Source organism: Hylobates moloch, unplaced genomic scaffold, assembly GCF_009828535.3.
Source record: "Hylobates moloch isolate HMO894 unplaced genomic scaffold, HMol_V3 SCAFFOLD_6, whole genome shotgun sequence".
Taxonomy (NCBI): Eukaryota; Metazoa; Chordata; class Mammalia; order Primates; family Hylobatidae; genus Hylobates; species Hylobates moloch.
Genome location: NW_026652281.1, coordinates 71114789 through 71139984, shown reverse-complemented (window position 1 = coordinate 71139984; position 25196 = coordinate 71114789). Strand labels below are relative to the sequence as shown.

Genomic DNA, 25196 nt, shown 5'->3' with positions numbered 1-25196 from the left:
ATGCAGGCAGTGAGGGATGTTAAATGGCATTTCATTATGATCTACTGGCTAGATGTTAGTCATGGCATATTTTAGAGTAAGCCTGAAGGGAGTTATAGGGAAAAGAAAGACAGATCAGACTGTTACTGTGTCTATGTAGAAAAGGAAGACATAGGAAACTCCATTTTGACCTGTACCCTGAAGAATTGCTTTGCCCTGAGATGCTGTTAATCTGTAACTTTGCCCCAACCTTGAGCTCACAGAAACATGTGTTGTATGGAATCAAGGTTTAAGGGATCTAGGGCTGTGCCGGATGTGCCTTGTTAACAAAATGTTTACAGGCAGTATGCTTGGTAAAAGTCATCGCCATTCTCAATTCTCCATAAACCAGGGGCACAATGCACTGCGGAAAGCTGCAGGGACCTCTGCCCTAGAAAGCCGGGTATTATCCAAGGTTTCTCCCCATGTGATAGCCTGAGATATGGCCTCATGGGATGGGAAAGACCTGACCGTCCCCCAGCCCGACACCCATGAAGGGTCTGTGCTGAGGCGGATTAGTAAAAGAGGAAGGCCTCTTGCAGTTGAGATAGAGGAAGGCCACTGTCTCCTGCCTGCCCCGGGGAACGGAATGTCTCGGTATAAAACCTGATTGTACATTTGTTCAATTCTGAGACAGGAGAAAAACCACCCTGTGGCGGGAGGCGAGACATGTTGGCAGCAATGCTGCTCTGCTACTCTTTACTCCACTGAGATGTTTGAGTGGAGAGAAGCATAAATCTGGCCTACATGCACATCCAGGCATAGTACCTTCCCTTGAACTTATTTGTGACACAGATTCCTTTGCTCACATGTTTTCTTGCTGACCTTCTCCCCACTATCACCCTGTTCTCCTGCCGCATTCCCCTTGCTGAGATAGTGAAAATAGTAATCAATAAATACTGAGGGAACTCAGAGACCTGTGCCGGTGCAGGTCCTCCGTATGCTGAGCACCAGTCTGCTGGGCCCGCCGTTCTTTCTCTATGCTTTGTCTCTGTGTCTTATTTCTTTTCTCAGTCTCTCCTCCCACCCGACGAGAAATACCCACAGGTGTGGAGGGGCAGGCCACCCCTTCAGGAGTTGAGGTACTCCAAAGGCCATTGTGCAAACATTAACAATCCCCTATCTCCTTCACAGTTATCCATCTGCAGGCATCTTGCTTTAGGCTGCACCATCTCATGTTTTTGCTGCTAGTCTAGTCATTTGGTTAATTTCCAAGGCTATTGTCTGTGAAGGACTGACTACCTGGCTGGACACAGGGGTCTCTTTAGTCTGGACTTTGTTTCTGACTCACTGCAATAATCTGGGAAGACAGATCACTTAATCTCTCACCCTTTCCTCCCATCATTACTCTTCAAAAGCCTTCTTGCCAAATCACTACTTTATTTCCAGTGTTCCTAGGCCTTAATAGATGATGTCATTCAACAATCCTTGATATGGGATCAAAATACTACTTCTTTTGGGCAGTTCCTAACTATTCTATTTTCTGTTTCTGCTTTATAACTTCCAGTTCCCCCATTCTTCAATCTTCTCAATTTCACTACACTCTACATTTCAGCTCTTCTCTCTGATGCAGCTAAACTACTATATTATGGTGCATAATCTTTAATGGGACCCATTCCTAGCTAATCTTTTGAAATGCAGTTCTGTAATTATATTTTAACTTAGTTCCCTCTTTTTCTAACTGTGGCTTTTAAAGTCTGTTAATGTTCTAATATGAAGTCATTCATTCTGATTTAATAATAATATGAAAAACATACCCTATGCATGCACTCATATAAAACTATTATTATTAGAAGTAAAACCCTAGGGATAAAGACATATAATATGGTTGGTATAATTCAATAACAGCTACCATTGAAATACATCCTCTATGTCTTATATATGTTATAATATTTGATCCCTACAATAATTCTTAGTATATATCACCATTTCACATGTGAGAAAATTTACAATCAAAGACATTGAATTGAGGTGGGCCTTTGTTTTGTTTTGTTTTACTCTTTTGTGGAAACCTATTATTTTGTGGATTCAGCATCCTCTTCTGAAAACTGCTTCTCCCTTCTCTATCCCTATGGCTGCATTGAGAACAGTCCTGTTGTGACAAGATCCTACCCCCTGGCCTCTGGGCCTTGTCCTACAATTTTGTGAAGCACATTAGTTTATGTTATTTTTATTTGTCTAACAGTAACATGTAAAACTTAGAGTTGTTTGGTGGCCTGTTTACCAGCACAGGGACTGCAGATGTCAGTAAAGTCAGCTAGCAGACAGAGAGACTGGGGAGTGGTATTCACGCTCCTGCCTTTAATCCCCCACGTCCTGGCCCCCCCCCCCCCCCATGTATTCTGGAAGACATCTTCGTGTCCTGATAAAAATTTTCCCTTTTGGCTTACGCTCAAGTTTGTTATCAGTCACTTGCAACCCTGAAAAGTCTGAACTTTTACCAACGGTTGATCATCGTTTGGGTTGAAAATAGCTGGCACATTAGAATTTCATTCAAAAGCTGATTTATACTAGTTCCCCAAAGGGTATGTGCTTTGTTTCTTCCTTCCTGATCTCAAACACACATGAAAAATAAATCTTATCTATTAAAAACAGTTGCATTAAAAATAGCTAAATCCTTTTTTTACTGAAATGGAAAAACAATTATAAAATTCATATGAAACCTAAAAGACCTCAAGTAGCCAAAACAATCTTGAGAAAGAAATAAAGCAGGAGGCACCACACTTCCTGATTTCAAAATATATCACAAATCTACAGTAGTTAAAACAATATGGTACAGGCATAAAGACAGACATAATAGACCAATTGAGCAGAACAGAGAGCCAGAAATAAATCCACACATATATGGTCAACTCATCTTCAGCAGGGGTGCCAAGAATATACAATGGGGAAAGGATAATTTGCTCAACAAATGGTGTTGGGAAAACTGGATAGCCACATGCAAAATAATAAAATTGAAACTTTACCTTAAATCTTACACAAAAATCAACTCAAAATGGATTAAAGACTTAAGTGTAAGACCTGAAACTATAAAACTCCTAGAAGAAAACAGGAAAAAGCATCATGACATTGGTCTTGGCAATGATTTAATGGATATGACACCATAAGCACAGGCAACAAAAGCAAAAATAGGCTAGTGGGACTACATCAAACCAAAAAGCTTCTGCAGGCCGGGAGCCATGGCTCACATCTGTAATCCCAGCACTCTGGGAGACTGAGGCAGGTGGATCATTTGAGGTCAGAAGTTCGAAACCATCATGGCCAACAAGGTGAAACCCCATCTCTACTAAAAATACAAAAATTAGCTGGGTGTGGTGGTGCACACCTGTAATCCCAGCTACTGGGGAGGCTGAGGCAGGAGAATTGCTTGAATCTGGGAGGCGGAGGTTGCAGTGTCCTGAGATTCTGCCACGGCACTCCAGCCTGGGAAACAGAGTGAGACTCTGTCTTTAAATAAATAAATAAATAAATGGCTTCTGCACAGCAAAGGAAATGATCAACAGGGTGCAAAGGTAACCTACATAGTGGGAGAAAATACTTATAAACCATATATCTGATAAGTAGTTAATATCCAAAATATATAAGAAACTCCTACAACTCAGCAAAAAACCTAATAAGTCATTTTAAAAATGGGCTAAGGACTTGAATAGACATTTCTCCAAAGAAGACAAATGGCCAACCAGTATATGAAAAGATGCTCAATATCACCAATGATCAAGAAAATGCAAATCAAATCCACGATGAGATATCACCTCAAAACTGTTCAGATGGCTATCATCAAAAAGATACAAGATGACAAGTGCTGGCAGGGAGAAAAGGAAACCCTGGCCACTGTTAGAGGGAATGGCAATTAGCACAGCCATTATGGAAAACAGTATGGACTTTACTCAAAAAATTAAAATAGAATATTGTATGAAAGGAGAGAAGGTTAACATTCCCCTTGACAAGAGGAACAGAAAATCAAATACCGTGTGTCCTCACTTATAAGTGGGAGCTAAATGATGAGAACAAACACATGGACACATAGAGGGAAATAACACTTACTGGGGCCTATTGGAAGGTGGAGGGTGGGAGGAGGGAGAGGATCAGGAAAAATAACTGATGGGTACTAGGCTTAATACCTGGGTGACGAAATAATCTGTACAACAAACCTCCATGACACACGTTTACCTATGTCACAAACCTGCACATGTACTCCTGAAGTTAAAATAAAAGTTTTTAAGCCAGGCACAGTGGCTCACGCCTGTAATCCCAGCACTTTGGGAGGCCAAGGCAGGCGGATCACAAGGTCAGGAGATCGAGACCATCCTGGCTAACACAGTGAAACCCTGTTTCTACTAAAAATACAAAAACATTAGCCTGGCGTGGTGGCAGGCGCCTGTAGTCCCAGCTACTCGGGAGGCTGAGGCAGGAGAATGGCGTGGACCCAGGAGGTGGAGCTTGCAGTGCGCCAAGATCATGCGACTGCACTCCAGCCTGGGCAACAGAGCAAGACTCCATCTCAAAAAAAAAATGAAAAAATAAAAGTTTTTATAAAAATAGAATGGTAATATGATTCAGCAAGCCCACTTCTGTGTATTTTTCCAAAAGAATTGAAATCAGTATGTTGAAGACATACCTGCACTCCCATGTTCATTGCACCAGTATTCACAATAGCTAAGATGTGGAAACAACCTAAATGTTGACGAATGAACAAAGAAAATGTGGTATATACATACAATGGAATATTAGTCAGTCTGAGAAAAGAGGAAATCCTTGTCATATACTACAGCGTGGGTGAACCTTGAGGACATTATGCTAAGTGAAAGATGCCTGCCACAAAAGGGCAAATACTGCACGATTACACTTACATGAGGTATCTAAAATAGTGAGACTCGTAGAAGAAGACAGTAGAATGATGGTTGCAGGGATTGGGAGGAGGGTAAAATGGGGAATCACTAATAATGGGTATAAAGTTTCAGCTATGCAAGATAAATAAGTTCCAGAGATCTGTTGTACAACATTGTGGCTATAGTTGATGATATTGTGTTGTGCACTTAAATATCTTTTAAGAGAGTAGATCTCATGTTTTAACTCTTCTTACCACAATAAAATAAAAGTAATAGCTACATTCATTCCAACAAATCATCTTGAAAGCAACTGAAAACTATTTGGTGGTTGTTATTGGCTAACTACAATGAGTTTTATTCAGTAGTCTTTATTTCTCAAAGAATGCAATGATATGTTCCATTTTCTAACATTTCAACTAATTCATTAGGAAAGGAAAAAGGAAGTTCATCTAAAGCATGGATTAGTGATGTTCTATGTTGACGTGATAAATAAAAGAAAAAATTTATTATTACAGGTCATATTACAACTTCTAACTTGCATGCAGAGGGATTTTGTGGTCACCCTGAAAACATGGCCTATAATGTGACTGTGAAAGCCAAGTGCCGCCTGTGGAGGCTCTGCCATGAAATGTCAGACGTTCTCTGTGTGTGTCTCATCAGTCTAGGCACAATTTTAAATTCTGCACCTGCCCCCATGTCCATGGATTGAATATGGATCTGCTATTGTGTGGCCACCTTGGCCTTCAGGCTTAACGTAGGTGACAATTTGCTCTGGGGCTTTGTGAAAGAAAAAATGTCTTAATTCTACCTAACAAAAAGAAAGTATTAACCCTGCCTAACAATAGTTGAAGACCCAAAAAACGCCTATTAGGGACTGTCTAACATCAACATTGGAGAAGCTATCTGGAAAAATATGGAGAAAAACTGAAATATTTGAAAATAATGGAGGTTAACATACAGGTAATTTCCAATCAGCATACTTAGGGACTCTGAGTTTACTCAGAACATATTTAAAAAAAAAAATCCAGTTTTCTTGAACAAACAACTTTCAAATATTAAGCTAATTGTTTGAATGACCAGAGCAGTCCATGAAAATAATTTATCCTTAGCCTTCACACACAGGCCTACTTATTGCCCAGAAAATTTTTCTTCTGCCTAATCCAGATTACTCTTCCATTTCTCTCACCTATTTTTAATACTTTCTCTCAGAGAGAATGGCTACCTGGCTTCTCCTTGTCTTCCAATTTAATCTTCTTAGTTTTCCTCCATAGATTGTAGTTTCCATCTTTTAATTACCATTAATTTTTTTTTTTTAGAAAAGGTAGTTTCCACTGGCTTAGTAGATATTTACCAAACTGGTGAAAACTACACATTAATTTATCCACCTAGAATTTGGTGGGAATGAGGTCCATCTTGTACTATAATTTGTGGATTAAGTAAAATCAGATGCTATGCTGTGATGCTTGTAAAATCAGTCACTATGTTAGTGCTCATTCGTCCCAGTTCTTGCTGTGTGTGGTTTCTGAGGAGGGGGCATCATGAGAACAGGGTGGGAACATCACCGTTGTCCATGCACGTGCGTGTGTGCATGTGTGTGTGCACACGTGCACATGTGCATATGCTTGTAAAGGGGCTGGCTGGAGAAGAATGTCTCCTCGGTGATGCTAACAAAGCAACATTGAGCTGGAGTGACCCGAAGAGGTAAAGGCAGAGGTCTCCAAGGTGGGTGCTGGACTGAATTCTGGGAACAGGCCAAGGGCTGTGGCTACATCAATGGGAAAGAGAAGGGGGCCTGTGGCATGCCTGGTGAGTGGGCCTGAGGCTCCCTCTAGGCACAAAAAGGGTGGGAGATAGACCTGAAGATGGCCTGGCATGTTTGAGGCCAGCAAGTTGGGGTTAAGTTGTTTGTTTTTCTCCTCTTTTATTCCTCTCAGGTTTCTTTATAACCTTTTTAAAATTCAGGCATCTAAACAGCCCTTGGGATGAGAAGGACATGGTGGCCAGTGTCCATGAGCTTTAGGTACTCTTTTCCCTCTCACTGTCTATGATCTGAGGACTGCTTACAAAGTTGGACTGTGGCAGGAAGGCCTTCTCATTAAACCAACAAAGAGGCCGCCTCTCCAGAGCTCAGAATTGTTCTGACATGAAAATAATCAAGTTCTGACACTGCCAGGATAATTACTGTTTAATTTTGAGTATTTTAAAACTGAAAATATAGCCATTCCTTCCTTTATAACTCTGTATTATGGTCTATTTGTAATAATTGTAATAACAATGCTTGGTGCAGAGACTGGAAAGGGGTAGGAAAGCCAATAGTGGAGCATCCTCATGTTTCCCACAATTTTGGACACAAAGAAGAAATTCTCTTCTCTCCTGATAAGCAGAGATAAGCTTATACTTATTTCTGGATCCCTAAGTCATCTTTTTAGCCCTGCAAATTTGCTGGTGAGCAGTTACAATAAAGCTTCCTGGCAGTTCTTTCTACCAGAGTGTTAAAGTAATCCAGGTATTTGAAGGCATGAAATGGAATGACTTAATCTCTTGTCTCAATGGTTCAGATGGATGCGAAGGTCATGGCTACAGCTACCTGGTCTAGGAGTGCGTACATCATGTAAACATTCAGGTCAAGTGATAGAGCTCAGCTAAAATCCAGAAGTCCACTGACACCAGAGTTAGTTTTCCATGAAAGAAATGCCTATAAGAAACTGGACCAGGATAAAGCAAAGAGTAAAGGGCAGGAAGAAAGCTTATAATTGCATTACTGCAATCTTCTGCAAAATCAGACTTCTGCTTCTGTTCCACCTCTCTTTAAAGCTGAAAATGCCTCAAGTTTCTTACTGAGAGGCATGAGTAATTGCATGAATACTAAATTCTTTGACAATTTCTAGCATGGTTTCATCCAAGGTTATGTGATAAGGCTGCATAATATGGGCTCTATGTGTTTGGGTATTTTGTGCATATATGTAACTTTGTCACGTTGATTTGCAAAATGGAAAATTCCCTGAATGTCCACAGAAAAGTATAATGTAGCATTTGGCAGGTCAACAAAATGCCTTCCCTTATTCTTTGTCTCCGCCTCATTCTCCAACACTTTAGTGAGCTAAGTTGTAGTGATTGAAATCATTCTTGGTGAATAATGCTGGGCCACGCTGCAAATTTGTGGCTGAGAGCTGGACCCTCGTCATCGCCACGTACTTTGTCAATGAGACAGGGTAACCCATGGTTACTGAGCTCCGATCAGTTAAGGGGCAGAGAGCCTCCGCTCCCTACTGCTCTATAAAAGAGACCCAGCAAAGGGACCCTACCAGCTTCTAGCTCTCAGTCTGCGCGAGGGTGTAGGAAGGAAAGCCCAGGACCTCCGGAGCAGAGCACAGCAGCTGCAGAGGCAAGGCCAGCATGTCGCCCAACTTCAAACTTCAGTGTCACTTCATTCTCATCTTCCTGACGGCTTTAAGAGGGGAAAGCCGGTACCTAGAGGTGAGCCACCCCTGGACTGACCCATCTCACCTTCCTTGCGTGTTAGCCCTAGGCGGCAGGCAGGCTGCCTCTGCTCGCAGCCTTTTGGGGTTCGCTGTTTCTTCCCTCTCTGCTGGATGCTCTCTTGCCCCTGGTTTCCCCTAGCCTGTTCTCCCTCCTTGCCTCTGAGCATCCCAGACTGCCTGCCTGCCTTCCTCTGGCCGCTGGGGATACCCCAGCCTGATGGAGAGGGTGTAAGACCTTCCCGTCTTCTCCGGACACGGGAAAACATTACCCCTCTCTCTTTATTCGCTATGCTGAGTGGCAGGGAGGGTGCCCCGCTCTTGGTCCCCTTTTTTATCCCCAGCCCTTGAACTTTTCCGGACTGACCCATGTTCCTTGCCAGCTGCGGGAAGCGGCGGAGTACGATCCTTTCCTGCTCTTCAGCGCCAACCTGAAGCGGGAGCTGGCTGGGGAGCAGCCGTACCGCCGCGCTCTGCGTGAGTCGAGGCTGCCCGGCTCGCGGGCGCCCGGGACGCGGGGAAGCTGGGACTCTGTGCGGAGGGCAGGGGGCTCGCGGACATCTCTGGGAAGGGGCTGGCCGGAACCGCCGGGGGCGCGGTCCCCCTAGCTAAGGATCGGTCCGCGGAGGCGCGCCAGGAGCGGAAGAAGGTGGCGCGCCCGCGGCGCGGGAACCCAGCGCAGCCTAGGCTGGAAGTCCGAGCGCTGGGCGCTACAGAGCCCGGGAATGGGGCGCGCGGAGAGGGGCCACCCGAGGACTGCGCCGCGGCGGCTGCAGCCCGGGACTTATTGCCCCGTGCCCTTGTCCCCCAGAGTGCCTGGACATGCTGAGCCTCCAGGGCCAGTTCACCTTCACCGCCGACCGGCCGCAGCTGCACTGCGCCGCCTTCTTCATCGGCGAGCCCGAGGAGTTCATTACCATCCACTACGACCAGGTCTCCATCGACTGTCAGGGCGGCGACTTCCTGAAGGTGAGGCGCCCACGGCCAGCCAGGCCAGCTAGCCCAGTCGGGGGGCGGCACGGGAGGGTTGGAAAGGGCTGGGGCGCTGCACCCAGCGTGGGGCTGCCGAGCGTGGGTAGCCAGTGGCACTTCTTAGACACTTCGCTGGTGCCTGAGTCTGAGAGGCGCGTTCGAGGACCCCCACACGGCGAGAATCTCGCCCTTACCCGAAGACCTCGACCCACACACATCTAGTAGGGCTGGGGCCGGTGCCTCTGGACGCTGCCATGGTTTAAATTCCCTTCTAGGCGCTTTCGAGGCCCTAGGAACTTCTAAAGACTTGAACTCGCAGCGCAGAACGCTGTGACACAATCCGGGGCCGAGGAAAAATTATTAAAACCCAACAAGCTCGAGTGCTGGGGTTCACCAAGCGGGCCGTCTTGGTTAGAAGGCCCGCCCCACACGTCTCACATCTGAGCCCGCCTCACTCCTGCTGGTCCACGCTCGGCAGAGCCATTCCGAGCGCACAGAGGCTGTCTTCAGTGCGCTGGTGACCCGATTTTGGAGCAGTAGGGGACTGGCTGCCGAGGGGGCATCCAGACTGAGATAGGTGGGAGGGGAGGACAAGACCCCTAAGCTCACTGCCTCCCCGATTCCAGTCGTCAGACTCCATAAGTATAACAGGGCAGCGTGGGATGGCTGATGGAGCTCTACTGTCCAATTAAAATAATCATGATTAACATCTCCAAAGTAGGATTATTTTGGAACCTGTCACATGCGTTAGAAATAATTTGTAGCTGGGTTGTTGGTAATTTTGCTAATGTGGACTAGATTGGACTCATTAAACTGGAGACCTGTGGTGATTTTGAGGGTCAAGTCGATAGACTCTGACTGTTTGTTCAACTGCAAACTTTAACAAGTGAAGGAAAAGTGTCCCAGGTAGCATACCAGCCATCATTGCCTGGCTGTTGAAGCAGTTCTTGACATTTTAAAGTAGTATGTGGTGATATTTTTTAAAAATAAGAAAAATGGGTGTATATAGCCATTAGCAGGTATAGTTGCTACTCCAGTTTCTTTTGCTATCTATTTTCAAGATATTTTGTTCACATTTCAATGACTAGAGGAAAGAGAGAAGCTGCACGAAACCCAAATTATGCTTTTGTGGAATTCTTCGGAAGGTGAGAGGTAGAAAATATGACCAAGGTAAAAATGTACATTGTCCGTGGTTTTATTTACCAAAGTGGTTGAAATGATAAAGTATAAGGAAGTTTACTTACTTTGGAAGCTTTAAGGCTTATAAAAAATTAATTAATACTATTACTTGCAAACAACCCTCACCGTCCGATATATACAAATGAAAAGGCAAGCAGGCAGAGTGTGGACTGTCAATTCTCACTTATGACTGAAGGCCCATTGCTGGGTGACCTTCCCGCCCTTTTCAACTCACTTCAGACTTCAGGAGTTGATGGAAATGATAGCATCTATGTCTGTATTTTTTCAAAGGTATTTGATGGTTGGATTCTCAAGGGGGAGAAGTTCCCCAGTTCCCAGGATCATCCTCTCCCCACAGCTGAGCGGTACATAGATTTCTGTGAGAGTGGCCTTAGCAGGAGGAGCATCAGATCTTCCCAGAATGTGGCCATGATCTTCTTCCGAGTCCATGAACCAGGAAATGGATTCACATTAACCATAAAGACAGACCCCAACCTCTTTCGTAAGTGTTCTCAGTCAAAAGGCAGAACTTGGGATTCAGACCCGCTTTTTGAAAGTAGTATCATTGCACAGACTTAAAGAAATTTGAACTGAGGAATGATGTGAATGGAAATTTTTTTGTAATTAGAAATGACCTAAAGGATAGTTTCTATTCTTTATTATGAAAATCAAATCACAGTTTTTATTTCCCAGGTTAGGTAGTATACTAATTTATGATGAGTACAATTCTATTTTTTCTCTAAAGTCTTGCTCTGAGCTCCTCAGGTTCTACAATGCATTTAGTGATAAGCTTTAATCTTCCAAGTCATTTCACTAATCCAGGATAAGCTTGAGTGATCGGATATAAAGTTGCAGTCTTAGAGATATTCAGGCACAGGCTTGAAAGTCTCCATATCTTTCAGCCTGTGCCTGAATGTGGTAGACAGATATCATGCCCTGACCAGAGGGTTGGATTATAGCACCTCAATGTTACCTTCTGATTCTGAGCCCACCACTCTAATTTAGTTCATTTATGATGGACACACATGTAGCTTATGCTACACAACTGAACAGCCCAGGTCTAAAGCATATTATCTTACTAAAAATGTTTACTCTGTGGTGGCTCACGTCTGTAATCCCAGCACTTTGGGAGGCCAAGGCAGGTAGATCATGAGGTCAGGAGATCGAGACCATCCTGGCTAACACGGTGAAACCCCATCTCTACTAAAAATACAAAAAATTAGCTGGGCGTGATGGTGGGCGCCTGTAGTCCCAGCTACTCGGGAGACAATGGTGTGAACCCGGGAGGTGGAGCTTGCAGTGAGCTGAGATCTCGCCACTGCACTCCAGCCGGGGTGACAAAGGGAGACTGTCTCAAAAAAAAAAAAAAATGAGTTTACTCATCTGCTAATTATTTTTTTCCCCATTAAGAGAAAAATCTGTTTAAAAAATTAGAAAAGGAACACATATCACTCATTTTTGCATACAGTAGAATTAATAGTAACACTTCATGTGGCTGAAAGATGGGGCCTTTATCTGCCAAAGAATAATGTACTACTGATCTTTTGATTTCTAGTTCTGAAAAAAACAAAAGAATTTTTGAAAAAGCCCCCCAAAAAGGCTGTTCCTGAGGACTACAACAGAATAATTCAAGAAGACAAAATAAAGAGTTTCCCTTATATTTTGTTTAGTTAGAAATCAGAAACCTCCTGGGCCAGGTGTGGTGGCTCATGCCTGTAATCCTAGCACTTTGGGAGGCCGAGGCAGGAGGATCACTTGAGCCCAGGAGTTCAAGATCAGGCTAGCCCACAAAGTGAGACCCTGTCTGTATTAAAACTTTAAAAACAGTATATGAAAAAAAGAAACTTCCTAGAACCATCAAGGAATTTCAGTTCTTTTTGAAAGTAAGTATAATTAAAAATATGAAAAGTAGGCAAGAGGTGTTTCTGATCTGTTCTGATCAATGTTGATTCATCCAGTAATCAGAAAAAAAGTACAAATTCTGATGCTTCTAGTTTCATATCTAGACTAATTAATGTATTGTAAATTTATTTATTTATTTGAGACAGAGTGTTGCTCTGTCGCCCAGGCTGGAGTGCAGTGGCATGATCTCGGCTCACTGCAACCTCTGCCTCCCGGGTTCAAGCAATTCTCTGCCTCAGCTTCCCGAGTAGCTGGGATTACAGGCGCCAGTCACCATGCCTGGCTAAGTTTTGTGTTTTTAGTAGAGACAGGGTTTCACCACCTTGGCGAGGCCGGTCATGAACTCCTGACCTCATGATCCACCTGCCTTGGCCTCCCAAAGTGCTGGGATTACAGGCGTGAGCCACCACTCCCGGGCAATGTATTGTAAATTTAGATTTGAGATATAAAACAAAAAATTGTAGAAGTTCTTGGGAGTAAATTAAACATTAAAAATGCACCTTTTAGTTAACTTATCACTTAACATGCAGCAAATATTTATCAGACTTAAGACTGCTGTCTTTCATTTTTTTTCTCAGCCTATTTTCTCACTGTTAGAAAAATACTTAAAATAGGCCTGGCATGGGGCTCACTCCTGTGATCCCACACTTCGGGAGGCTGAGGCAGGAGGATCACTTGAGGTCAGGAGGTCAAGACCAGCCTGGCCAACGTGGTGAAACTCCGTCTCTACTAAAAATACAAAAATTAGCCGGATGTTGTGGCGCATGTCTATAGTCCCAGCTACTCAGGAGGCTGAGGCAGGAGAATCACTTGAACCCGGGAGGCAGAGGTTGCAGTGAGCTGAGATCGTGCCACTGCATTCTAGCCAGGGTTAGAGCAAGATTCCGCCTCAGAAAAAAAAAAAAAAGAAAAGAAAAATACTTAAAATAAGCCTGAGGCCATGGTGAAGCTGCTGAGCTGCATCTTAGGCCCCCAGTTTTAAAATAAAATTTAAAATTTTTTTTAAAAAAAGAAAATAAATAAGAATGAAAAAGAAAATACTTAAAATTAATTATTTACTTTATGATTTAAAAATAGAGTTTGAGTTTTGGACTCACCATTAAGCCTCGATTTTTCTAGATTCCTAGCTTTAAGCTGGACTCTAGTTAACTCAAGTGTTCCTAGTAGTATTTGTCTGGGTGCTGAATTATGTCTTGTGATTGTTATGAACAAGGTAACCCCCTAAGATTAACATTAGAAGCCCCCTCACAGCCCAGGGCCTCCTGACAATATCCACGTGTCACTGATGGTTTTTGTTCCCCAAATCCTTCCTGTCTCCAAATTGCTTTTGTGGTATATATGCTCTCTTCTTGGGCAGAAGGCCCTAGATCATGAACAGGAGCCCTAGAATAAGATACAATAAATGTCTATAAAAACCCAGCAAACCAAGTAATGGAAACATGAATTTTTTTTTTTTCTTTTCTACAAAGCCTGTAATGTCATTTCTCAGACTCCAAATGGAAAGTTTACCCTGGTAGTTCCACACCAGCATCGAAACTGCAGCTTCTCCATAATTTATCCTGTGGTGATCAAAATATCTGATCTCACCCTGGGACACATAAATGGTCTTCAGTTAAAGGTGAGTTGCTTACTTGCTTCCTAACCATTTGATAAGGCCACAACTTTATCAGAGCAGAAGCAATCATATAGGGCAAACCTGGACACTAGCAAATTGGCGTAGTACATTGCTCTGATGAACTCTTAAATCTCACACGTGTTTGCCCTAGCTGCTTTGACTAACACCCTCTTCTATTTCAGTTATGCAGCAAGTTGCATACTCAGGTGCCCCTTCTGACTACTTGAATACTTTCCTTGTGATGTAAGAAATGTTTTCAATTGGTAAAGTTGTGGTATATAATTACAATTGAACTCTCTTGTACTTGCCTCTTTTACAAAAATTCTCTCCTAGCAGAACGTAGTGTGAGTCATCTACACAGCTGTTTTTCTGATTATTGGAATTTTCTTTTGACATGAAGGAAGTATCTCATTGACAGAACTGTGTTGTGAAGGAGTGCTAACTGTAGCATAAAATACAAAATTGGATTTTTAGATTGCAAAATACAGTAAAGCTTTGAAAAGTATTTGGCATGACATTTAACTCAATACATTTTGCCCAAAAAATATTAGCCGAGAACCCCTATCAACTTGTTTTTGAATAAACTTCTGTATGGACCTTAAAATTCATGCTGAGTGTGACCACATTTTCTTGCACTGGTAGCATTTTCCCTCTGAGTCATCCTCATTTCCTTCTACTTTCTCACATGACTAGGTTAAGATAACTCATGTATTTGCTGCTATCAAAGGCAGTCATAATTCCTAATCAGACAGATTTTAGTGAAAACCAGATAAATAGAACTAGGACTGAGAAAAGGAGTATATCCAATTTCCTTTAAGCCCTAAATTCATGGACTAGTGCCTGCTTTTTTTAAGTTGGAACTTAGTGGAAGAATAGTCCTTTGATAAGGACATTTTGGGGTATCTTTGGTACAGTCTTACTGGCTCGATATTATTTGTATGTCATTCTTGATGTAAAATATAGAAGATGAAAGGTGTGAGCACAGAGTGGGAGATCTGCACTTTAGTTATTGGGACTATGGGGGTAATTTTAGTGTTTCCTCCCGAACAATTTAGAGCCTACAGTGTTCTAGGCATCTGTTCCTTCACAAAATATTTTTTAAATGCTTACCATGTGCAAGGCACTATTGTAGATGCTGGAAATTAGCAATAAACAAGACAGGTCCTGCTCACAGGGACCCTGCATTCAAGTGGGATGAGACAGGCAAAATTGCCATGTATTTCAAATGGTGATAAGTGCTATACAGAAAATGCAGCAGAGTAGTGTGGTAGACAGTGACTGGGAGCATGGGGGTGGATGGAGAGGCGGGGGGCTACTCGTGATAAAGTGGTCAGGAAAGAAACCTTTTGAGAAGTGAGACCTGGGTGATAGATCAGGAGGGGCCAGCAGCTGTGAGAAAAGGGAGCAGAGGGAACAGTGCAGAGGCTCAGAGGCAGGAATGGGCTTGCTGGATTCCAGAAATGGAAGGAAGAAGAGGATAGGCATAAAACAGCTTCAGGGAGATGGGCAGGGCCAGAGTGTGGTGAGCCCTGCAGGCCACATTAGGGAATTTAAGTTTAAGTGCAGTGGTAAACCACTGAAGGAGTTCAGGGAGGAAAGCAACATGATCTGATGTACGCTGTCTAAAACGTCACTGTGACTTCCATGCAATGAATGGGCTGTAGGGCCATGCCACCCTTTTTATGGCCCTGGTGAGATGTTTCTTTAGTTATTATTAATGTATCTATCAAGATTATTTTCGTAAACCTCCCAGATTTCTATGTATTGGAAGATGAGTTCCACCAAAATAAACAAAACCAAAACCAAAAAACCTTCAATTTTGCACATTAAGTTGGTGTGAGGATCTTACATTTGGTACAAGGAATGTAAGCACTTTTTTTTTTTTTTTTTTTTGAGATGGAGTCTCGCTGTGTCGCCCAGGCTGGAGTGCTACTGGTGCAGTCTTGGCTCACTGCAACCTCCGCCTCCCAGGTTCAAGCAATTCTCCTGCCTCAGCCTCCCGAGTAGCTGGGATTACACCTCAGCCTCTCGACTAGCTGGGATTACAAGCATGAGCCACCACATCTGGCTAATTTTTTTGTATTTTTAGTAGAGACAGGGTTTCACCATGTTGGCCAGGCTGGTCTCAAACTCCTGACCTTGTGATCCACCCACCTTGGCCTCCCAGAGTGCTGGGATTACAGGTGTGAGCCTCCGCTCCTGGCCAGGTACTTTTTGGGTACATTATTGTGGGCTAGGCAAAAGATAGTAGTGGCTTAGAACCTCAACAAAGAAATTTAGGGAATCAGTGTTGAGGAACTGAACTTGAGAGGTCCCTGCATAACTCAGTTTCTGCCATTGTTTGTAAGAAAGCTAGGTTTGCAAAGAAGGGAGAAAAATCATTGAACAGCAAGGAATAAGTGCACTTCACTTTCTTGTTTCTTTGTTTTGTTCCCTTCACTTTAGTTTCTATTTCTTCCTAGCTTCTTTATTTCCCACTTCTCTCTCCTGAGTCTGCCGTTTTCCCTGCAACAGCACTTGCTGAATTTTGGAACCTATAAAACTAAGTGGAAAATTTAGTCTTAAGAGATGTCCCTCCTGGATGTCCTCTACTCAAGGGAAAGGCAATTAAGGCTTTTTCCTTTATTGCTAAATTGCTGATTCCACTCTCAATACAAGAACATGAAGCCCTGTATACAGTGGGGCTAATTAAACCTCAATTTCATCATTTGATACAATTATGTATAAAGCCTCTAAGCATCAAACCCAGCACATAGTAGGTAGGCCCTTTAAAAATATATATCCCCACCTGCCCCTGCTCATTAGTGAAGCAGTTGCCATTATGTTATTTTCCAATTTGCTGTTTAGTTCCAGTTGTATTTCAATGCTCTTCTATTTTTTTTTTTTTTCTGAGACAGAGTCTCACTCTGTCGCCCAGGCTGGAGGGCAGTGATGTGATCTTGGCTCACTGCAACCTCTGCCACCCAGGTTCAAGTGATCCTCCCACCTCAGCTTCTCGAGTAGCTGGGACTACAGGTGTGTGCCACCGTGCTTGGCTAATTTTTGTATTTTTAGTGGAGACGGGGTTTCACCGTGTTGGCCAGGCTGGTCTTGAACTCCTGACCTCAAATGATCCACCTGCCTTGGCCTCCCAAAGTGCTGGAATTACAGGCGTGAGCCACCATGCCGGTCAGTGCCCTTCTAAATGCCTGAATGTGTGTGCTTATGTGTGTGTGGGTGTGTGTGTGCATGTTTTAAGTTCTCTATTTTAGATTTTGTTTCCTTGTGTTAAGGTCTGTCTAGTTAAGTACTGAGCACCTTGTCACATTCCACTAGCTCTCTTAATGAGCACACTTCAATGAAGAAGAGGATCACAGGCAGAATTGTGGGGACCAGTACAAATGAAAATGTGGGAGCCCTTATTACAATTTTATTAAAAGGCAGCAGAGCATTAAACCAAGCATAGAGCCCTTCTAGGCACTGGCTTTATGTGGCTGCACAGGTGGCATACTTGTGAGACTGTCCTGCTCATGGGAGATGGGGGCTCAAAGTACTTTGGGACGGAGAGTGGTTGCTTTGTTTGTGTTGGAAAGTGAGGCCTGGGGATTGCTGTGGACAAGACAGTATGGAAAAAATGAAAAGGCTGGGTGAGGTGGCTCACACCTGTAATCCCAGCATTGTGGGAGTCCAAGGCAGGAGGATCCTTTGAGGTTAGGAGTTCAAGACCAGCCTGGGCAACATATCAAGGACCCATCTCTACAAAATTAAAAAAAAAAAAAAAATGAAGGGAAGCAGGAAAAGGTGATTATGGTGGACCACACAAAGCTTTAGAATGAATTCTTTTGAGTAGCTTGAAATAAATTTGTTTTAGTTGAAAGGAGAAAGATCATGGTAACTGTAGCTAACTTGGGCCCCATATCAGGGTTTTATTATTTCTTTAATATACTCATAATTAATCAAAATTCTTATTGGTAGAAATGAGGTGTTCCAATAGTATACAAAGTTCCTTTACAAAGAAGAAGAAAAGAGATGAGGTGAAGGAAAAACAGATGTGAAAGCCCTATTTATAAAATGTAGATATTTGACTTCGCTTAACTGTGACTGCATGCATTAAGAAATTCGAGTGATTCAGTATGTATGTCCAAATTTGAAAAGTAAAGCATTTTTTGGTTAAATTTCCACACATCTTATACGGAGTTTACAGATTTCCATTTTATCATTCCAGTCCTTGAGCTTAAAAAAAATGAAAAAAACATGTACACACATTTCTAAAAAAAATGATTACTCAACTGATTTAGAAAAGCAATTTTTATGATTTTTTCTCTTTTAAATGTCTTTTAATTTCCGGAGTCCCAGATGTTAAATTAAATGGTATTGCCAGGATGTTGAGGCTGATTGAGTGAATTCATGGACCCGCTGTTGGTCAAATGGTTTGACTTCTGTAATTGGTTTAAATGTGTCTTTCTCTGCTGCTTTATTCCCTTAGAAATCCTCAGCAGGTTGCGAGGGAATAGGAGACTTTGTGGAGCTGCTGGGAGGAACTGGATTGGACCCTTCCAAGATGATGCCTTTAGCTGATCTCTGCTACTCCTTTCATGGCCCGGGTGAGGTATTTCTTTGATTATTATGTATGTGCCTATCAAGATTAAAAAAAATAAGCACTCCCCCAATATTTTCTACATTGGAAGGCGAGTTTCACCAAAAAACCCTTCGATTTTTCACACTGAGCCAGTATGAGGATTTGAGGCTACATATAACATCAGTATCTTTACCAAAATATCCGACATTGGGAGAGAAACCTATGAAGCAACAAAGGTTGGCCTTAAGTAAAACTATGAAAAAAACAAAGCTTTTAAAATCTGCATTCTTTCCATTTTCTTGGGGGTCTCTGCTTTCATTTTCTAGAGACTAAAGAGTTTACTAACTGAAACACTTAGGGTTCAAAGAGTAGATGTATCATCAATTAGTAATAGGATAATAATGAAATAACTTTTTTATGTATGTGTATGTATGTGTGTGTGTTACAGTAAATAAACAACAAAGTGATAAGCTTTATTAGAAATTCTTAGAACTGCTAAAAGTCTATAACTTCTTAACGTCTAAACTAGCCTCTCCAAGGCCGGTGTAACACAGAGGTAAATTCTGAAATCTAAAAGCGGTCACCAGTAATAGAAGACTGGTTTATTTGGCACAGCGTATGCCAAATAGAACCAGATCTATGTCAGACAAGTGAGGATTTTCACTTTTTTATGCTCATGTCAGGTGAGGATGGATGGGACTTCATGACCTCATGACCAAACAACTCAATGAAGTCAGGGGGAGGTGGGGGAGAGGAGTCATAAAACATTCCTGTAAAGGTCACTCCCATAGCTTTACTTCAGACACAGGAGTCCTAGATTAACATTAAAGAGACAAAACAGAAGAAGAACAGCAGTCTCTAATCTCAGTTAATTCTTACTGTAGCCTCCTTCCTCTCCTGTCACTGCAGATCATTAACCAGCTAGGCAATGAAGCTGCAAAGCAGACAGTCCTCTTGATCAGCTATTACCTGTAATAATTACAACCAGGCCAGACCACCAGTATTTTCTGTCTCTGAGTTGATGGACAAAACATCTCTAAAATAGAATTAACATACAGTCAGCGCTCCTTAACTATGAGTTCCCCATACACGGATTCAACCAATTGTAATAGAAAATATTCAGTGTAGGCCGGGCGCAGTGTCTCACGCGTGTAATCACAGCACTTTGAGAGGCCGAAGCGGGCAGATTACTGAGGTCAGGAGTTCGAGACTAGCGTGGCCAATATGGTGAAACCCCCGTCTCTACTAAAAATATAAAAAAATTAGCCAGGCATGGTGGTGCACACCTGTAGTCCCAGCTACTTAGGAGGCTGAAGCAGGAGAATTGCTTATACTCGGGCAGTGGTGGTTACAGTGAGCTGAGATTGTGCCACTGCACTCCAGCCTGGGTGATAGAGCAAGATTCTGTCTCAAAAAAAAAAAAAAAAAAAAAAGAAAGAAAATATTCAGCGTAATTCCTGAACTTTGGGAGGCTAAGGCAGGAGGATGGCTTGAGCCTAGGCAGTTTGAGACCAGCCTGGGCAACATGGCAAGACCACACCTCCATAAAATTAAAAAAAAAAAAAAAAAAGGAAAAAAAACACATATAAAAAAATACAGTATAACAACTATTTACATAGCCTTTACATTGTATTAGGTATTATAGGTAATCTACAGATGATTTAAAGTATATGGGAAGATGTGTGTAGTTGGATGGGAGGATGGAAATCGGTAAAGGTAAAAGGTAGCCATTTACATAAGGGACTTGAACTTCTGTGGATTTTGGTATCTGTGGGATGGGGAGCATCTTGGAACCAATCTCCCGAGGATACCAAAGGATGAATTATACAAAAGTCATCACTAAAGCCTGATACGCACTCCACCCTCCCCCAGATACACCTGTATTCTAAGTTTCAGATGAGATTTAAGGTAGGCGTGGGCTCAAAGCAAGCTTTCTAATCAAGGTAAAGGCAAAAGATTTCCAAAATCCCACTTTGCTGAAAACTAGAGGATTCTCTAATGCTAATTGACACTTGAGCCCTGGTTTAAACTGTCAGTGCATGCTTTTTGGGTGCATGATCTGAGGCACTGAAGTACTTCCATGCTCATGATTGGAGAGCACCTTTGAGGAGATATACCTCAGCTGGGTTAAAAAGTAAGACAAGGATTAAAGAACAATCAGGCCTTACAATTTAGGTAATTGAAGCCAAAGTCATTTTTCTGCTTGGGTGATAGAACTTGAATTAGGATAAAAAGGTGATTCTAAAGCCAGAAAACCACCTTTGCCTACATTACCTAGGTAACTGAAACCACTTTTAAGGCAATTTTAAGGCTTGAATTATATCACTGTTTGGTTCATTTTAGACTTTATTCTGTTATTGGAAGGAGGACCTTGAGTGTAAGTTGTCCAGGTTCTTGGCGTTTTGAACAAAGAATTGGACAAAACGCACAAAGTAACAAAGGAGTGAAACACAGGAACGAAGCAGCTGAAGCAGGGATGTATTAAAGGGAGAAAGCACTCCGCAGGCTGGGAGTGGACCCTAGCGAGCAGCTCGAGGGCCCGGTTACAAAAGTTTTCTGGGTTTCAAGTACTCCTTTCTTTTGTTTTGAGACAGAGTTTCACTCTTGTTGCCCAGGCTGGAGTACAATGGTGCGATCTCGGCTCACCGCAACCTCCGCTTCTTGGGTTCAAGCAATTCTCCTGCCTCAGCCTCCCGAGTAGCTGGGATTACAAGCATGCGCCACCACAGCTGGCTAATTTTGTATTTTTAGTAGAGATGGGGGTTTCTCCATGTTGGTCAGGCTGATCTCGAACTCCTGACCTCAGGTGATCTGCCCGCCTTGGCCTCCCAAAGTGCTAGGATTACAGGCGTGAGCCACTGCTCCTTTTGAGGTTCCTATCAATTACCGTTTATCTGGATGAAGGATTTGGTTTGTGGCTAAAGGCTGAGGTGAATTGGCACCCTATGCAGATGAAGAGATAGCCCATGCTTGGCCCATGGCCAGTCCAAGGCACTCTTCCTTTCCTTGTGAGATGTGGTGGAAGGGGAGGGTTGTAGGGAGACCAGCCTTTGATCCTTCGCTACTCGGGCTTGGGGGAGCTGCGGTTTTTCCTTTTGGTTCAGCTTTAGGAAGTTTGCATTAATTGGCTTTAGGTTCCCTGCCCCCAGACCCAGATGTTTTCCTTTTAATCCAGCTTTGGGAAGTCACCGCGAATTGGCCTCAGTTTCCCAGCCACCAGGCCTTGGTGTTTTTCCTTGATTCAGCGTGAATTGATCTTAAGTTCCCTGCCTCCAGACCCTATTCTCCTGCCTTAATTGTTTTCTTTCTTTATCATGTTTCTGTGAGCCCCTCCCGAGTTGTTCAGTGTTGATTAGGGACCCTGCCCTTTATGTTGGATTTTGTTAGGAATTAGTTCAAAGTAATAAATAAATAATAAGTAAAGAAGATAGGACATGTTATAAAGATTAAAGTCCAGAGTAAGATCAGAAAAAGAATGACCTCCAAATTGTTTAATGAAAAATAAATTTGGCTGGGTGTGGAGGCTCATGCCTGTAATCCCAACACTTTGGGAGGCTGAAGCGGGCAGATCACTTGAGGTCAGGAGTTTGAGACCAGCCTGGCTAACGTGGTGAAACCCCATCTCTATTCAAATTCAAAAATTAGCCAGGAGTAGTGGCACACAACTATAATCCCAGCTACTGGGGAGGCTGAGGCAGGAGAATCACTTGAACCTGGGAGGCAGAGGTTGCAGCGAGCCAAGATGGCACCACTGCACTCCAGCCTGGATGACAGAGCAAGATCCTGCCACAAAAAAAAGAAAGGAAAGGAAAAGAAAAATAAATTTGGACCTCCTGGTAGAAGCTTAACTAGACTCCCTGGTACTTAAAATAATTATAGGGCTTTTATTTATTTTGTCATCAAATTGACTTTTATCTCAATAACTCTATTGAACTGTTTACTTCATTTAAACCCGGTACATGTTTGAGTGGTACCCATTACACAAGGACAATGATAGCATTTCTTAAAATTTAAAAACACCTTATAGAGACAAAGTAAGGAAAGATTGAGAAAACTAACAGCAGAAATGATTATTGTAGGGCAGATAAATCTTGCCTCAGGAACCAGCTTGGATAAATAAATAGGATAAGTACAAGGAAAGTAATTCTTAATAAAAATAATATGAGTTTCAATATATAACCCATACAGAGGAGATATAAAAGTTGTCAGATCTTATACAAATAATGAATAAGATTGTATTTTTTTTTTTTTTTGAGATAGAGTCTCACTCTGTTGCCCAGGCTGGGGTGCAGTGGTGTGATCTCGGCCCACCACAACCTCCACCTCACAGGTTCGAGCAATTCTCCTGCCTCAGCCTCCCGAGTAGCTGGGACTACAGGCATGCACCACCATGCCTGGCTAATTTTTGTATTTTCAGTAGAGACGGGGTTTCACTATGTTGGGCAGGCTGGTCTCACTCCTGACCTTGTGATCCGCCCACCTTGGCCTCCCAAAGTGCTGGGATTACAAGCATGAGCCACCGCGCCCAGCCGAATAAGATTGGATTTAAGAGAAGCAAGGATATCAGAAGCCATTTCATATAAATAGTACAGAAAAAATCAGAGAAAAGTTGTAAGTGGATAATAGAACAAAAACTAGTATGTTCAGTGTATGTCTATACGATGCAAATGATCTTTTTGTTTATGTATAAAACAGAGTTTTTGTTTAAATTCAGAAAATGATAAACAGGTGATTTTTTTTTTTTTGGTCTACATAAATGTCCCGCAGTACATTCCATCCTCCAGCCCCGACTAAATGCCCCTTGCAACCCTAGATCTGGTGACAACCAAAAACTGCCACTGCAAATTTCCGACCTGTCCTTAGCGGGCAGTACTGTTTCCACTGCAATCCCTGAACCCGAGCAACTGCACACTCCAGACTGATTGCCTTTGCCTGCCTTTACCACTTAGGCTTTGCAGGCAAAAAAGGCCGAGGAGACATCTTCTTGCTCTTTCCAGCTGGTTTTATTTTTCTAATAGTGTTCTTGCACATGAGGAGAAAGACTGAATTCAATTACACTATTCTATAACGAATTATAAGTTATAATAAAAATGAAACAAAAACATTTCAACTGATAGTAGATGCGTGGTTTGAGTACATGAGAGGAAGACAGGTTTCCTTGCTTTCATTATGTTTAAGTGATCCCGTCATTTAAATGATGACTGCGTGGTTTCTAACCTGCTGGGAAACTTTTATCTTTTCCATCCATTATAGCCCAGATGAAAGTTGGCTGTGACAACACTGTGGTGCGCGTGGTCTCCAGTGGAAAACACGTAAATCGTGTGACTTTTGAGTATCGTCAGCTGGAACCGTACGAGCTGGAAAACCCAAATGGAAACAGTATCGGGGAATTCTGTTTGTCTGGTCTTTGAATAACCAACCCAATGATTTACATGCTGATAACTGAGTTTTTAATGGCCATTGTGTATGATTTTGATGCACAACTAGTTAAAAGCCTTTCATACCAGTCAGTATTCCCAGCCTTGCGTGCGCGTGCACACACACACACACACACAAACGTGCATTAATTTTTGTACTTTGCTTCGTTTATGTTTGTAATCTGTAAATGAACACATGGCAGAAAATAAGCCCCTGATTGGTAGGATCATAGTTCTAAATGGAAATGTTTGTAATTCTTTGATGTGCTACTGAACCTGAAACTGGTAAGACGAGCACAAAGCAACGTGCAATAAAAAAATTGTATCTCAAGGGAAAATACTCAAAGAAAGAAAAGTGGCAGCACTTATATTAGTTTTATAACAGGAAAAAATCTTGTGTATAGCAAAGTAGTTGCATCTGTTTATTTTCTATTTATTATTGTTACAATAGATAATAGTTATAGCAATTATTTATTGATTTGTAACAACTTGTTTTTAACCAAACTTTGTAGCATGGAAACAATTTTCTAGGCCGGGCGCCGTGGCTCACGCCTGTAATCCCAGCACTTTGGGAGGCCGAGGCGGGCGGATCACGAGGTCAGGAGATCGAGACCATCCTGGCTAACACAGTGAAACCCTGTCTCTACTAAAAATACAAAAAAAAAAAATTAGCCGGGCGTGGTGGCGGGCGCCTGTGGTCCCAGCTACTCGGGAGGCTGAGGCAGGAGAATGGCGTGAACCCAGGAGGCGGAGCTTGCAGTGAGCGGAGATCACGCCACTGCACTCCAGCCTGGGCAAGAAAGCAAGACTCCGCCTCAAAAAATTTTTTTCCATCCACAAATACAAACATGAATAAATGTATTCAGAATGTTGGCACCTTGATGTTGGGCTTTATTTGCTTTCCTGAGTAGTCCTCTTTCTTGTTACCATCAGAAAATAATGTTATCATGTGGTGCAGAGCCAAATGCTGAACTAAATCATTTTGGACTTCTTAGAGCTAGAAGAACTCTGGGCCATTGAAGTAGAATTATTTAGAAGAGAGGTAGAATTGCAGTGTTTGCACAAGCAACACTAACTGGTCCTGGCAGGGAAGCGGGTGCAGAGATTCATTTTCCACTATCCTCAGAATACATGTTTTTGTCACGATATACATTTCTACAAAGACAGCAAGGACCTTACAACTCATAGACACAGTTTGCAGAAATCTGAATACTTCTTTGATACTGA

General features: G+C 42.5%; 1 protein-coding gene and 1 pseudogene across 1 annotated transcript; both read left to right on the top strand.

Moving 5' to 3' along the window:
* The first annotated feature begins 3923 nt into the window (after nucleotides 1-3923).
* On the top strand, nucleotides 3924-4003 carry LOC116472099 (U6atac minor spliceosomal RNA; annotated as a pseudogene).
* Nucleotides 4004-8113: 4110 nt separating this feature from the next.
* On the top strand, nucleotides 8114-24833 carry CRHBP (corticotropin releasing hormone binding protein). The gene is made up of 7 exons (XM_032155915.2): nucleotides 8114-8324; nucleotides 8710-8803; nucleotides 9138-9295; nucleotides 10769-10979; nucleotides 13849-13997; nucleotides 18460-18577; nucleotides 23806-24833. Exons 1-7 carry the CDS (start codon nucleotides 8244-8246, stop codon nucleotides 23961-23963), a joined length of 969 nt encoding a protein of 322 aa, XP_032011806.1. The 5' UTR covers nucleotides 8114-8243; the 3' UTR covers nucleotides 23964-24833.
* Nucleotides 24834-25196: the final 363 nt, after the last annotated feature.

Excerpts from the sequence above, each read along its gene's own strand:
- CRHBP (XM_032155915.2), top strand. The coding sequence starts at position 8,244 with ATGTCGCCCAACTTCAAACTTCAGTGTCACTTCATTCTCATCTTCCTG. Across the intron at positions 8,804-9,137 it reads GCCGTACCGCCGCGCTCTGC|AGTGCCTGGACATGCTGAGC; the intron begins GTGAGTCGAGGC and ends CTTGTCCCCCAG. Across the intron at positions 18,578-23,805 it reads CTACTCCTTTCATGGCCCGG|CCCAGATGAAAGTTGGCTGT; the intron begins GTGAGGTATTTC and ends CATCCATTATAG.